At 42.0% G+C, this 13,935-nt stretch overlaps 1 protein-coding gene across 2 annotated transcripts in view; it reads left to right on the top strand.

The window, feature by feature from the left end:
* The window catches only part of slc45a3 (solute carrier family 45 member 3), a 49,674-nt gene that overhangs the window by 21,624 nt on the left and 14,115 nt on the right, over positions 1 to 13,935 (top strand). Inside the window, exons 1-2 of one of the 2 annotated variants that reach the window (XM_031303843.2) lie at positions 406 to 607; positions 8,795 to 9,139. In XM_031303843.2, coding sequence (XP_031159703.1) covers positions 8,992 to 9,139 — 148 coding nt within the window. In that variant the 5' untranslated portion in view covers positions 406 to 607; positions 8,795 to 8,991. Of the gene's footprint in view, positions 1 to 405; positions 608 to 8,794; positions 9,140 to 13,935 lie in introns of those variants that run through there. The other variant, XM_031303842.2, reaches the window with a different exon arrangement.

The following is a 13,935-nucleotide window of genomic DNA, read 5'->3' as shown; positions in this document are numbered from 1 at the left end:
AGAACTTTTAGGGAGTGGTTATAGATAGTGAGAGAGAAGGGAATGGGATGGGGGAGTGGCCTCAGTGTGGGGTTGTTAGATAATATCAATTCATTCTTTGTTTCCTGACTGCCTGTTGTGCTTCCATTATACAACACAGGTGAGTGTCTCTGTACTATATTTCAGGTCAAGGTTTTGGTCAGAATGTTTGTCTTTCAGATCAAATCAGAGAGTAAAAACAGAAACGGGTCATTTCTTTGAGACGGATACAGACAGAAAGCGACAGGATTCCTCAAGTGCTTTGGGATTTTCCCAATTCCCACCTTACAGGCTGAGGCAGACAACAGAGGGAGGGAGGGAGAATAATAGGAGGGATGCAAAGGAGGTGGGCTAACTTAAGAGAGGAGGGAACAGGGGACACAAAAAGCAGGATTAAAAAAAAGAGTCAGACTCTCGAGCATAGAGTTGAAGCAGGTGGTTAAAAGAGTCAGTGCAGATATGCTCTGCAAGTGAGTGGAGTGCGTTGATCGGCTAAAGAGTGTGAGCAGCCTTTAAAATAGATTAGATGCTCAATTTTCAGCAATGCAAAGTCTGTAGGTGGACCATTTGAGCTTCGCTTCTTTGGCCGGTGAGTATCATTTTGCCAAGTAGCTCCACTCCTTTGTGGCTCATCATGTTATTTTGCTTTTATCACACTTTCTCTTACATTGTCTTTCCTTAATGTGTAAAATACCAGAGGTGCAAATAGTTAAAGGACAGATATAGAGTGAATAGAATAAAATAGATTTCATTTGTAATGGCAAAGACGCACATTTTTAGTCTTGCATTTGGGATTTGAAGCTTCTGTCATTAAGCCAAGCATGATGAATTGGCTCTGAATGTGAAGGGCTCATCGTAGCGTATAAAAATGAACTGTACCTCTGTATTGTGAGTGCTAATGGTAGTAAAAGGTCAGCTGTATCTTTAAAAAAAAAATATATATTTTTTTTATAGAAAGTCTAATTCAAGCCATGTTTTTAACTTAGAAGTTCTGACCTTCTTATCATTAATACAATAATGTTCTCTTGACACCTTGCTTATAACATGGTTAAAACATGGCTATATAAATTATTAGACTTAAAATATGATTTTTATGTTTTAAATAAGATTAAGCAATTCATATACAATGAATTAAATATACATCCGACAGTAATGGAGTTAGTTTGGTTATAAAAAAAGAACAAAAAAATGTCACGTCATGCAATTTTTTCTTGCATCTTTATAAATAGGATTTCATGCTTGCATGTTACAACATTATATAGTGCTGATCACAAATACCATCTTACAGCAAACAACTGGTTGATGATTAAACCTAATTAAATTTGTGACTGCTCTATTAACTAAATGTAAACACACCTGATCGCGGTTGAATGGAAACTCATTAGCGTTTGCATTCACTCTTATTAGTCCTTTCACCTTGGCACAATAGGTTTTCAGTGACTGGAAAGCCACAGTCGGCAAAGGGAGGCACGTTATCAGCCACGTTGACTCACAAGAGGTGACACGGCTCAACTCTGCTGCACACCATTGTTGTGCTATTTGCATGGGCCAGCATGATAACGGTCACCTCCCTGAGCCGTAGCTGGCTTCATTCTCTCGTGTGGGCAGAGGCGCAGCCTTCCCTCAGTTCACTCTCTGATGCACACACGCATGCACGCGCACACACACACACGCACGCACACACGCCCTAATCCCACACCAGGGCAGCCAAACCTAGCCTGCATTCCTCTCATGTTCACCTGATAAGTGCGACATGCGTGTTTTTGTGTGTGTGTAATAAATATTTCTGTGTGGATCCGCTGTAGTCTCTTTTAGATAAGCACCGATACTTTTTTCTCCACCCACTTTTCCAAGGTCGGAGTCCGTTGGTGTAGAGATGCTGTTTAAGACAGTATTGGGGAATTCCTGTGTTGTGAATGAATGAAGTAGTGAAAGAAAAAAAGATTTCCCCCTAGAACCATAAATGTCATCCTCCCTACTAAAATATTTTTTGAAGAATAGCATTGCTGATAGCATTGCTCTCTCAAGAGCCATTGAACGTTTAGTTTCTTGTCATCTTTTCGGTCTTTTAAACTTAAGGGACTTATATTCTGAGCCGTCAGCCTAATTAGGTGCAGAGATGGGAAGAGCACATTTTGGCATTAGACCTTCCAGAAATAAGATAAAGTTGTCTTTCCTGCTCCATTATAAGATGGATGTCCTTTCATCATATCTTCTCCCAGAAGCCATACTTTAAAATAACTGGCTACAGGTTGACTTTTCGTTTAACTAGGCAGCACATTAAAGGAGGAAAATATTAGCAGCCTGCTGGCACTGTCTTTAAGATGTTAGGTTGGTCACATGATTTGCGGTGAAAGGCAGGGTCAGGGGTCACAGTGACGAATGTGGGTTTAAGATTACAGGCTGGGGGGTTGGGTCAGCAATGTCAGGGCAGCCTTTCAAGTGAGTGGAGGCAGAACACAAATCGAACACTAAACTTTTTATTATTGAAGTAGGTTAAACAAGTTCCACGTTGTTATCTAGTTGTGAGCAACGGGAGGAAACAGTGTGTCTGGGAAAATGGTTGCCAGAGGTCTGATGGTGTCCTCATCTGGACGACTGGTCATGGAAAGATGTAGAACACCTGGTAGAGATGAACATAGGAGAGAGAGTGGCAGAGGGACTGAAAGAGAGTGGGAGGAATGGTAAAATGTCTATACATTAGAAAAGGGCAAGTCCGAATTTCCATATTCTAAGTCGGAAAAAAGCCCTCTGAAGTAGGGCTGGGCGATATGGAGAAAATCAAATATCACGATATTTTTGACCAAACACCTCGATGTCGATATTGCAACGATATTGTAAGGTTGACAGTTGGTGCTTTCACAAAATATCTTCCACATTTAGATTTTAGATAAATAACCATCATAATGTGGATATAATGACTAAGTGATTAAAGGCAAATAATAGAACAGCTAGAACAGTCTGGTAAATTCAGAAAATGACATCACTTTACTGTAATGCAACCTTTGAAACCAGGAAAAGACTAAACTTACCATGTAACGATATTAAAATTCTTCAAAATCTAAGACGATATCTAGTCTCATATCACGATCTCGATATAATATTGAAATATTGCCCAGCCCTACTCTGAAGTCGGATTTCCAAGTTGGGAAGTCGGAGAACGTCACAGTACCCTCAGCAAGCTGACCTCAGAATCCAACATGGCTGCTCCTTGCATCAACAGTAGTAAAAGCTGTTGTATAGTAGTATACGGTTTATTAGCACGTTTGTCTTATTTGTGTAAAGATTTTTTTTTGTGGCATTTTTAGGCCTTTATTTTCACAGGACAGATGAAGATATGAAAGGGGAGAGAGAGGGGGGATGACATGCAGCAAAGGGCCACAGGTCGGAGTCGAACCTGCGGCCGTTGCGTCAAGGAGTAAACCTCTATATACATGTGCGCCTGCTCTACTAACTGAGCTAACCCAGTCTTAAACACAGTACTGTCCAACTTCTATCTGTGGACGTGTTACGCTGTTTTTATGCACAAAAAACAGCCTAATGCATTGTTATCAACTGGTATTGCTAACACTGGCTAACCTGGATAGAGCAAACCCCACAGTGAAATCAGACTTGTTTTGTGTGTAATGGAACGCAGTCAGCGCGGGTGTGTGGTCATCTCTAGCTCTGAGTTCCAAGGTAAATGGAACACACTATTATCTCAGAGGACATGTTGAGGACTACGTCTAGAAGGAACTTCTCTGGGGCCCTCTGAACGTGGCATCATTTCCATGACACAACTCCACGACAATGCCAAGTTGGCACTGTTCACAAATGCTGAGTGATATTATGGCAGCATTGCAAGCAGCCCACTGTTCATTAGGGGATGCTCCATTTTACCTTGTTTGTGTTATTCAGAGAGCAGAGAAGGAGAAAGATTTGCAGGAAGTGAGCCAGGGAAGCAGCCAGTATACAAGCTGGTCGTACTGTCCCTCTATGCAGCCATTCAACTTGAGCCAAACACACAACCAAAACATCCTACTGAGCTTTCTGCAGCCACAGCCTCAACTGTGCTTGTGGCTCTGATGTCATCTCGGAGCAATTCCTTCCCCTCTTCTCTTCCAAACCCTGCTGTCTGCTGGGAGACCCCCCACCCCTGCCCAACCACACACACACACGCACGTGTGCACACACACACACACACACACACACACACACACACACACACACACACACACACACATGCATTCATGCACGCACGCACGCACACACACTTTCTATATCCTACCATCTATATGAACACTGCGTTAATTAAAGACTTGGAAATGGACTTAATTCCTCACTATATCACATTACTCTCCCGGGCACAATGTATACAAAGCCCGTTTTGTATTGTAAGAATACCGCTCAGAGTCATTAGGACCGATTTTTGTGGGGCCTGCGGCTGAATAGGGCATGGTAATGGAGCAGTGGGAGAGCTGACAAAAGCTGCCCACCACCACCCCTCCTCTCACCAGCCTGGCTCACATTGTAGTGTTTGAACACGTAAGGCGACAGAGACAGCTAACAGTGTGTGCGTGCGTTTGTGTCTCCAAGGCTATGAGAAGATGATAAAAGGCATGACTGGAATACATTTTAGAGTCAGAGGTGTCATTAAGTGAGTGGTGGAAGGACTGTGTGGGCTGCCAGTGTGTGTTTCTGTCTTCTTTCCCTAAAACGCAAGCTTGAGAGTTCTGTGCTGCTTTGTGCCAATGCCACAAACATTGAATTGGCTTAAGAGCACCATATTTAAAACAAACAAATGGATTTTATATGTTTGGCTTTGAGGTGGATAAATGGACTGATAAAAGCATGTCTGCACTGTTTCCCTCTATCCCTGCCATCATCTTACAACCCTTCCATCCTCCTCCCTCACCCCTGTCCTTACTCTGACTTGCCACCGCTACTCGGGTCAAGACTTAAGCAACCACTCAATTTACAAAACCCTGGAATCTGACTTGCAATTGGGCAGGCGGCCAGACTAGCCACAGCCGCTTGGGTAGACAAATCAGATTTCTCTATTCTTGGCACCGGGGGCCCTTGTGTTTTCAGTGAGAACGTCTGACAGAGAGTCAGCTGGGGCTGCAATAGAAAGCATTCACACAGAGAGATTCAGAATCATAAAGGCCAGTCTTGGGCAGATATGTCAAAAGGGTGCTCTTAGAATGCAGGTCAGAGACGGAGCTGACCTCAGGGGCTGAGAGGAAGGTAGGGATGAAATGCAGGGGAGAGGGAGGGGGAATGTACATACACACACAGACAGGCCGTAGGGGCAAAGGCTGGTCCCCTGATGGGTGTCTTTCAGTGTGCCCAGGCTGGGTAGGAATGGGATCTGACGGGTGTGATGGTCCTTTCTCTCAGTGACCAAGGCCCCTGCTAGGTCCAGCCTGCTAACACTGTCGCATTGTCCTTCAGATTCTCAAAGAGCCTGTGTATCAAAGGACTCATAATGACTGAGCTGGGATTGTATGATTGCTGTAGGAACTCTGATGGCATCATTGATGACATTCAGTTAACATTTTTGATTATAACGATGTGAAAGGCACAAGAGGTTTTAGATGGGCATTGTAAGGCTGGGATGCCTGATGACAGTGATTTATGTGCCAAGACATGATGTTTAACCCTCTGAGACCCACATACACCCATTTCGGTCATTTTTAGGGAGAGGCAGGGGTTCTTTAGGGGAAGATAGCAGGTCAACAGTATATGCCACATAGAAGTGGTATACATCATCTGAAAGCTGCGGACTTGAAGGTTAATTTGAGATGCAACTCAAATTGTTCTTTATCAATCTGCAATAAACATTGTGTTTTAGATGCCATTCAAATTGATTTCAGATAGATGAATTGATAAATGGTCAGAAATTCCTCAAATACCTTGAGGAACATCATAGAAAAAAATACATGCTGTGATTTGGTATCAAAAACTTTTGACATTTGGAGATTTCTGTAAGAATTGCATTTTTAGGTGATTGGTGAGCACTTTTGTTCTGGAAACTCAGAAACCCCCTTAAAGTCATTATACCTATGGGAGCCATACATGTTCTGAATGCCCTAGGTCTCTAGTTTGTGGTCGTAAAGTTTCATGAGGCTGTGATTATTCTACAGGTCACAAAGTCATTTTTTACAGTGAGGTCAACTTTCAAATATGGTCTCACTACAATGAAATGGCTACTTTGGGACTAACATCATCACACAAATAAATTTGGGCTTACTGAATCCACAAGAGTCCCAGCTTTCCAGGCAGTTTGCAATTTCAAGACTGTTTAGGGACCTCAGTATGCAGAAATATTCAACTATACCATCTTAGAATAGGTGAAAATAACACATTTTAACTGCATGGTTTTTGCCCCAAACTGCATTTGATTAACATAAAGTCAGTACGTCTGTAAAGCTGGGACTTGTGGGTACCCATAGAACCCATTTCTATTCAGGTGAGAGGTCAAGGGACCACATTGAAAATGTCTGTGCCAGTTTTTCCCGTGCTAAAATGTTGCCTAATTTTGAACCGTTATTTAGCCACCTGCACGAAAAGCTAGACATGGTTGGTACCACTAGATTCCTTAGATATAGTTTCCTATGATACCAATACCATCACTCTAGATTTAAAATGTAGCCCGCTACAGCCTCTTAAAGACAGTAATGTCATCTGGGAATCGCAGGTCTCTAAGGGTTTTTAAGGACAATAAGCTCATGAGTTGGAACGGAAACTATATTTTGTAAGAAGCCACTCTAGCTTCTTGAAAAAACAGTATGTCATCTATTTTGTCTCTTTATCAGCTTGTTCAGTACGTTACCTAACACAAGATTGTTGTTTTTTAAGCCCCACAAGATACATTACCTTAGATATGAATCTGATCAATAATTTGAGTACATTTCTGTGATTATTAACCATGTCTTGTTGGAGATGATGACATCCATGTCGTTCGCTGGGAGAGAACAGATGGGCAGCATTGGCAGAGAGACACCAAATGCAAATATAGCACCTTGTTTTTTCTGTGTTTGCGGCTGTTCTGACTGTTCTCGCTCTTTCCCTCTGCTTTAAACGAACGCACACCTCATTGGTAGATGATGACGATGTTGGTTTTTTTCATGTACAGAGATGTAAATGCACACAGATTGGAAGCAGCCTGATATATATTTTTTTGTCTTTAGAATGGAAATCACACCTCATTCCTTCAGATGAATATCAGTAAAATTTAAGACTATAATCCTTTGCAGGTTTTAGAGAGAACAGGGATTGGATGAACACGTGGTATCTTGACAATAAGGCATGTCATGGAGAATGTCCGCTATTGTCACTGGAAAAATCCTTCAAGGTTTGGTTGAGTTGTCTGTCAGTGTAGGACAGTGTGCAGAAAATAACAAGGACACAGTCGTTGTGGTTCACCTTGGTGTTTTGTTCGTCTTGATACACAGAGTTTAGTCACGTGTGGATGGATGCAGCTCAGCGTGCCTCTGACTTGAACACATCACCTTGACAACACAGTTCACTTTTCTGGCACAACATAGCTTTGTCTTTAAACCTGACATGGTAAAGCATGCTGTGTTAATCTACCTCCTGCCTTATGTTCTACTTCTAGTGACATGTCTTTTCAGGTACTAAAGACTCTGCTGAACAATGGTAATAATCTGCAAAAAATGTCAGGAAGGATGGCTCACTCATGTGACTAAAACTGCAATCAGAGCTTAATAATACAGATAATGACAGGGTCAGCCAAGGAAAGGCTCCCACTAATACTAGAGTTATTATGGAGAAGGGAGAGGGAGACGTAGTAAGGAGAGAGATGGGGAGAGTATATACTTATACTCTTTTTTTTTTTTAAATTGTTATTTAAAGGTTGAACTTTTAAACCTCTACCATGTATTTTTTGAGACTTAGAGGCAAGCAAGGGAGCAGTGGGAGAAATAACTCCCTTGGAAAATGGTTTGGTGTGTTCGCCACGGCGCTCCAGCTGACTCGTCTCCTCTGTCCGTCTGTTGTTGTTCCTGCTGTCCTGAAGCTGTTGGTGAGGAGCGCTGATGATACATCAATATCATATCCTTGTGACTGTCGCTGCCATTTCCATGCGTCTGAAAAAAAAATGTGTTGGAATTTGCGTTGATTTGATTCTGTCGTGAGAGAGCATGACACGCTGACATGCGCCTGCATGCAACCTGAGGCCCCTGACATCCAGGTGTAGTAACCTGGGAATGACCTGTCTAACGTGGCATGCCTTAGCTCTTCCTCACATTTTCAGTCTGAAAACGTAGTACATTCAATTGTACAACATGCTATGCAGAGACTAGGGCTGTCCTCGACTAAAGAAATTCTTAGTCGACTAACACTTATATGATTTTGTCGATTAATCGATTAGTTGATGTAATCGACAGAGCTGTGCTCTTTGAGAGGTGATTAAGACTAGAAAAGCACAATATAAATGTAGTTAATGAACCATCTGTAAAACTGAGTTTCTCCACAATTAATCCTGCAAAAGCACCACTTTAAATCTTGTGTTTACCAGAAATGTGCTCATAAGTTTCTTGGAAATGAGTAATTAAGCATGAATAAGCATAAAAAATGACTTATCAACTAAAGAAATCTTAGTCGACTAAGACCAAAACGACCGATTAGTCGACTAATCGACTAAGAGGTGGCAGCCCTAGCAGAGACTGTGTGGAAGCTTATTTAGGCGTTTCTTTGAAATGCAGTTCAAAAGTTGCAAAACCTTTCTTTCCATTTCTCACTGCTCTCCCTTTTCTCTTCCTCTGCTCTTCAGATCCAGAATGCTGAGAAGAGGATGAATCCTCCAGGTCATCTGAGACATCCACGTGTCTTTGCTGCTGTCCCTCCCCGACAGCCCTCTTGTCCCACTGGGGCACCATCTGCCACCCCACGCTGCCCCCCTTGCCCCTACCCCTGCCCCCAGTAGTGGCCATCACAGAGCAGAGGAAAGGCGAGCCAGCCCCTGTAAATATGCCTGGATGGAGGTCTCAGTGGCGTCTTGTCCTGCTGAACTCCCTGACCTGTGGCCTGGAGATCTGCGTGGCAGCTGGGATCACATACGTGCCCCCACTGCTTCTGGAGGCTGGAGTGGAGGAGCGCTACATGACCATGGTGCTAGGTAAGGGCTTGGTAAAGACAGAAGGAGTGGGATCTGGTTACCAGTCCTCTTTGCTACTTCAGTGTGTGTGTGTGTGTGTGTGTGTGTGTGTGTGTGTACGTGTCCTGCTTCTGCCTCATTCTCTCCCACACATATGCATAGTCTCTCACCATTTATCCCTTTCTGTCCCTATCTAACAGGGTATTCATCAAAGATGAAAGGCAAAGTTGTTCTCTTTCACATGCCCACACACTTGCACACACTGTCAAGGTTAGACTGCTGAGCTGCTAGGATTCGACCATCTACTCTGTGGCTTCTTTATTGACCACATCAGTGAGTGTTTCTCGTCCACATGTTTCAAATTATGGATTTTTATAGCCTTGAGTACCATTCATTCACTTTGCAATACTTAGTTTATTGTCATAGGGCTCAAAAGAGATGAGAGGAAAGATATTTTATATTAATCAGACTGAATGCCTTGTTTGCTGTGGTTACATAAAAGCCATAACACAAATGGGAAATTGTTTAATTAGTTGCTGTTTACGCCATGAGAAGAATAGGCTGTACCCTCCAAGGAGTGTATGTTTTTGTAAATCATTTTTGATACATAAAGATGCAAACTTGTCCAGTGGTAGCCACGTTTTGTGTGATGTGGAGGGTGTTGCACAGAGGCATGACTGTGCCTCAGGGCTCCTATCTTCTTTCCCATTCAGGTCATAAAGACATAATTGAGGCCGTTACACAAATCAGTGGACAAATCACCTGTTGTTTTGTTGAGCTGGTAATCAGCACTAATTAAAAGGCAGCAGGAGAGCAAAGTGCCGGAGGAAGAGCCACCATCTCTCCAGACAGACTCATCACATGGTGTTGCTTATTGCAATTCATGGAATTCACTTCACATCGAACATTGTAAAACAAGGAGCAACTATGGTTTCACTACATGCACCTCACCAGCTTTTCTATTAGTTAGATTATGAAATCGTTGTCATGATTAGTAAACAAAGGAGTTTTGATTTATTATGTTTTAGGGCAGATGCATAGTATATTCACTGAATGGACTTTTGCTAATATTATTAACAGCCAATCTGTAATGTCTGTTCCTTTGCTTTTATTTGATACATTACATACTAATATTTGTACTACACATTACAGCTGCACAGTGCACACTTAAAGTTTCTAAATGTTAGTAACAGCAATCTACTATAGTTGACATCTGCTGAGCTCTGTCCTGTACTACAGCGATCCTATGTTTGTCCCAGGGAGGTCATGTTTTTAGCTCAGTTTGTTTGTTTGGCTGACAGCAATATTATGGAAAACTACTTGCCCGATTTTTATGAAACTTGGTGGAAGGGTGTAGCATGGGCCAAAGACGAACCTAATACATTATGGAGTGGATCTAGACGGAGCAGACTCACAAATAATTTTTTCTCTTTTGTTAACATTGCGTGATAGGGGAGATCCAGACCCAAATCCGAAAGATTAAGGGTCTGGCAATGAGTAATGAAAATGGCCCAACTCGAGGGGCGGCAGCAAGCATGTATTTGAAAATCTCACTGCACGCAATTGGATAACACTACGACCAATCACAACAATACACGGGGTGACGTAGCCAGAGCGTACCCATACGCTTAGTTACCAACGGAGCTAACTGGTAGATTAAACTCTTAGCTACCAGCGGAGCTAACTGGTAGATTAAACTCTTAGCTACCAGCGGAGCTAACTGGTAGATTAAACTCTTAGCTACCAGCGGAGCTAACTGGTAGATTAAACTCTTGCCGTATCCGGTCGGCAAAACAGCAAAAACATCCTTCTTGCAAAGGAACGATTTGAGCGCCGTCTTCTGTTCCTCTTTTAGATAAAAAGCCAAGTCTAACTCGTTCATTGTAGCGGCCAAAGCCGTTTCAAACAATTGGTGTTCATCCGTAGCCATCTTGCAATGTTTGCTAATGACTTCGACGTCACAGCGCTGTCGTCATCGGTTTAGCTCGCCTCTGGCCCGCCTATATCAGATACACTAATGTGATTGGTGCAGCTCAGCTATAAGGGCATAGTTAATGAGCATATCTACTGAATGCCAGAGTGACTTGCTGAGCAAATTCAAATTGTACTATCGCGAGAACTCTGGATTTCCAGGGTATGTTAGGGCGTTTGTGCTGCATCAATGTGGTGTTGGAACAATCAGAAAACGGAGTTCCCGACTGGGAAAATGAACTGCATTAACATTGTGAGATACGGCATGTGTTGGCAGAGTCTGCACTCTCCGAGTAACTTCTAGTTTATTACTATTTGTGTCTTATTTCACTATTTTGTATCAGATCTGTTGAGAATTGAGTGTCAGTCTGGAACTAGAACTGGCAGAAGCCTTTGGGACAGGATGTGCACAGCCAAATGCTGAAATTCAAAAGCAGTTTTCACTATAGCAGCACTTAAGAGGCATTGTAACCCTGTTGTTAAAAACACCACTCCTTCGTAAAAAGTACAGGAGGTTACAATCATGAGCCACTAAGTCTGCGTTCCTCTGACATTACACTTAAAATAGGGTTGCACATTGGTGCCACAAAAAAAAAGCATAGGTATCAATCAGCTGGAAAATACAAAACATTGTTTTTGCTGGATGAAAGCATCTCTTATGATGTGGACAATCCAGCTGGAGTGTAAACATTGACTGAATTTCCAAAAAAAAAGGCAGCATATGTCTCAATCCAGAATGCTCGTCTTCTGTTTTGTTCTTAGGGAAACAGTTTAAACAGAGTGGTGACAGGTGACATTTAATGTTAATTTGAGAAAATTAAGTTTACCAACTCTCATATTTAGGAGATACAGAGGTGATATGATGCAGGTGTATAAGCTTGTACAGGGAATATATGATGTAACAGTTGAGCCTATCTTTCAGTTTTGGAGCAATAGGTATGAGACACGAGGGAATTCTTTAAAACTTTACCCTAGAACTAGCCTGGTTGTACCAGACTGTAGTGTTAACTTCCTTGAAGGCGGGTACTCTTTTTACTGTTGGAATTCAAAACTATTGGATCTGCCCAGAGCCACTTTGGATCTGCCATAACCAATCGCTAACGCTTGGTCGTGACGTCAGCTTAGCATCGCTAGCGTTAGCCTTAACCAACTCCTTCACCACTAACCGAGCGAGCTGGAAAATCAGACTTTTCCCGAACCTCGTGGGGCGGAGGGCCACAACATCATGGCCACCAACACAACTCAGCAAAGATTGTTCTTGCTCGGGCTTTAACTTCTGGATATTCGGCAGCATTGCCACAACGGACCGAATGGCTTCGCTCGCGTCTTTCACGCACAACCTCAACGTCATCGTTCTCAGCCACTCCCTCTGTTCACTGATTGGACCGCCAAAGATTTGGCCGGAGAAAACACAAGAATATACCGCAAACCCAGATGGAGTACTGAAGGAAAATGAAAATTGAGCGGAAGTATGTAGGAGAGTGGAGCCAGGCTACCCTAGAACATGCCTGTCTGAAAAGAGAAAGAATTTTTTTCACACTCCGTGCAGTAAAATCATGCAACGAGCTTCCAGAAGAAGTTGTGCGTTCCCCTTCAATTAATTCTTTTCAGAATAGGTTGGATGCATTTTGCCTGTCAAAAGGTGTAATGTATAATTATAACGCTTGTCAGTAATTTATGTATTATTTGTGAATTGTTAGAAAATTTCAATCATGAAATGAATGTGTTTTATGAAAACAACATGTTAAAATGTGAATATATATATATATATATATATATATATATATATATATATATATATATATATATATATATATATATATATATTTGTTTTGTGTTGCTTGAGTCTGGAATAGAGTGTTTTATATCCTGTACCAGAATTTATTTCAAGAAATTTCAATACATTTTACCAGCATAATATCACAGGAGCTAAACTTCAGTTTTAAACTGCTGTTGTGTCAGACTGCTACTGAACCAAAGAAACATTTTTATTAAGGAAGCTAGTTTTTTAAGTAATATTCCAAGGCACTGGTGACAATTAAAAGTGGTGGATGTTGACCCAATTTTTTAACACATAGCTCTAAAATGCAATCCAAGTTTTGTTGAGACTGTGTAAGAGAGGCATCGATTCAACTGTGTGGTCATTTCTGAGGCCGGAATTTGTGGTGGTTGTGTCACTTTGCACTGTTCTGCAAGCTGTTAAAAAATGTGTGAAAAATATATAATTCATTTTTGGGATGTCAGTAGCTCAGTCTGTGTGAACATGCCTTGGGAACTGGAGGGTCACCGTCATACGTGTATGTATGCTGTGTGTATAAAAGAGGGGATTTGCGAAAGATACATTTCAACTGCCAATTACCTTGTGGATTGACAAATAATAAAACTAGTAATTAATTTAATACAAGAAAAGTGTTACAATCCAGCTGGGTTGCATCCAAATTAATCTTCAAGTCCCCAGCTTTCAGATGATGTATACCACTGCTATGTGGCATTGGCATATCCTGTTGATCTGCTATCTTCCTCAAAGATTCCTGCCCCTCCCTAAAATGACAAAAATGGGTCTATGTTAGCCTGGATGCCAGCCAAACTTAGCCCCGCCCACAACATTTGAGGTCGGGAAGTTCGTTCTGGACTTCATCCGTTGTGGAGCAACTATGCTCGAACCAGAGCTGTTCGGACCAATCAAATTGTCAGGGCAGGCTTTTTACGATGATGGACAGATGATCAACAGTAACGTAATCAACCACGTCACCAAAGAGCGCTTGGGTTGAATTTGTTTATAACAAAGATGGCTGCTGCTGGAGAATTGAGATGTGTAGATTCCGCCATCACGTCTGTTATAGAAG

The sequence above is a fragment of the Sander lucioperca genome, chromosome 7 (assembly GCF_008315115.2).
Source record: "Sander lucioperca isolate FBNREF2018 chromosome 7, SLUC_FBN_1.2, whole genome shotgun sequence".
In the NCBI taxonomy this organism is placed as follows: Eukaryota; Metazoa; Chordata; class Actinopteri; order Perciformes; family Percidae; genus Sander; species Sander lucioperca.
The sequence above is the reverse complement of the archived record's forward strand: the minus strand, read 5'-3'. Positions and strand labels throughout refer to the sequence as shown.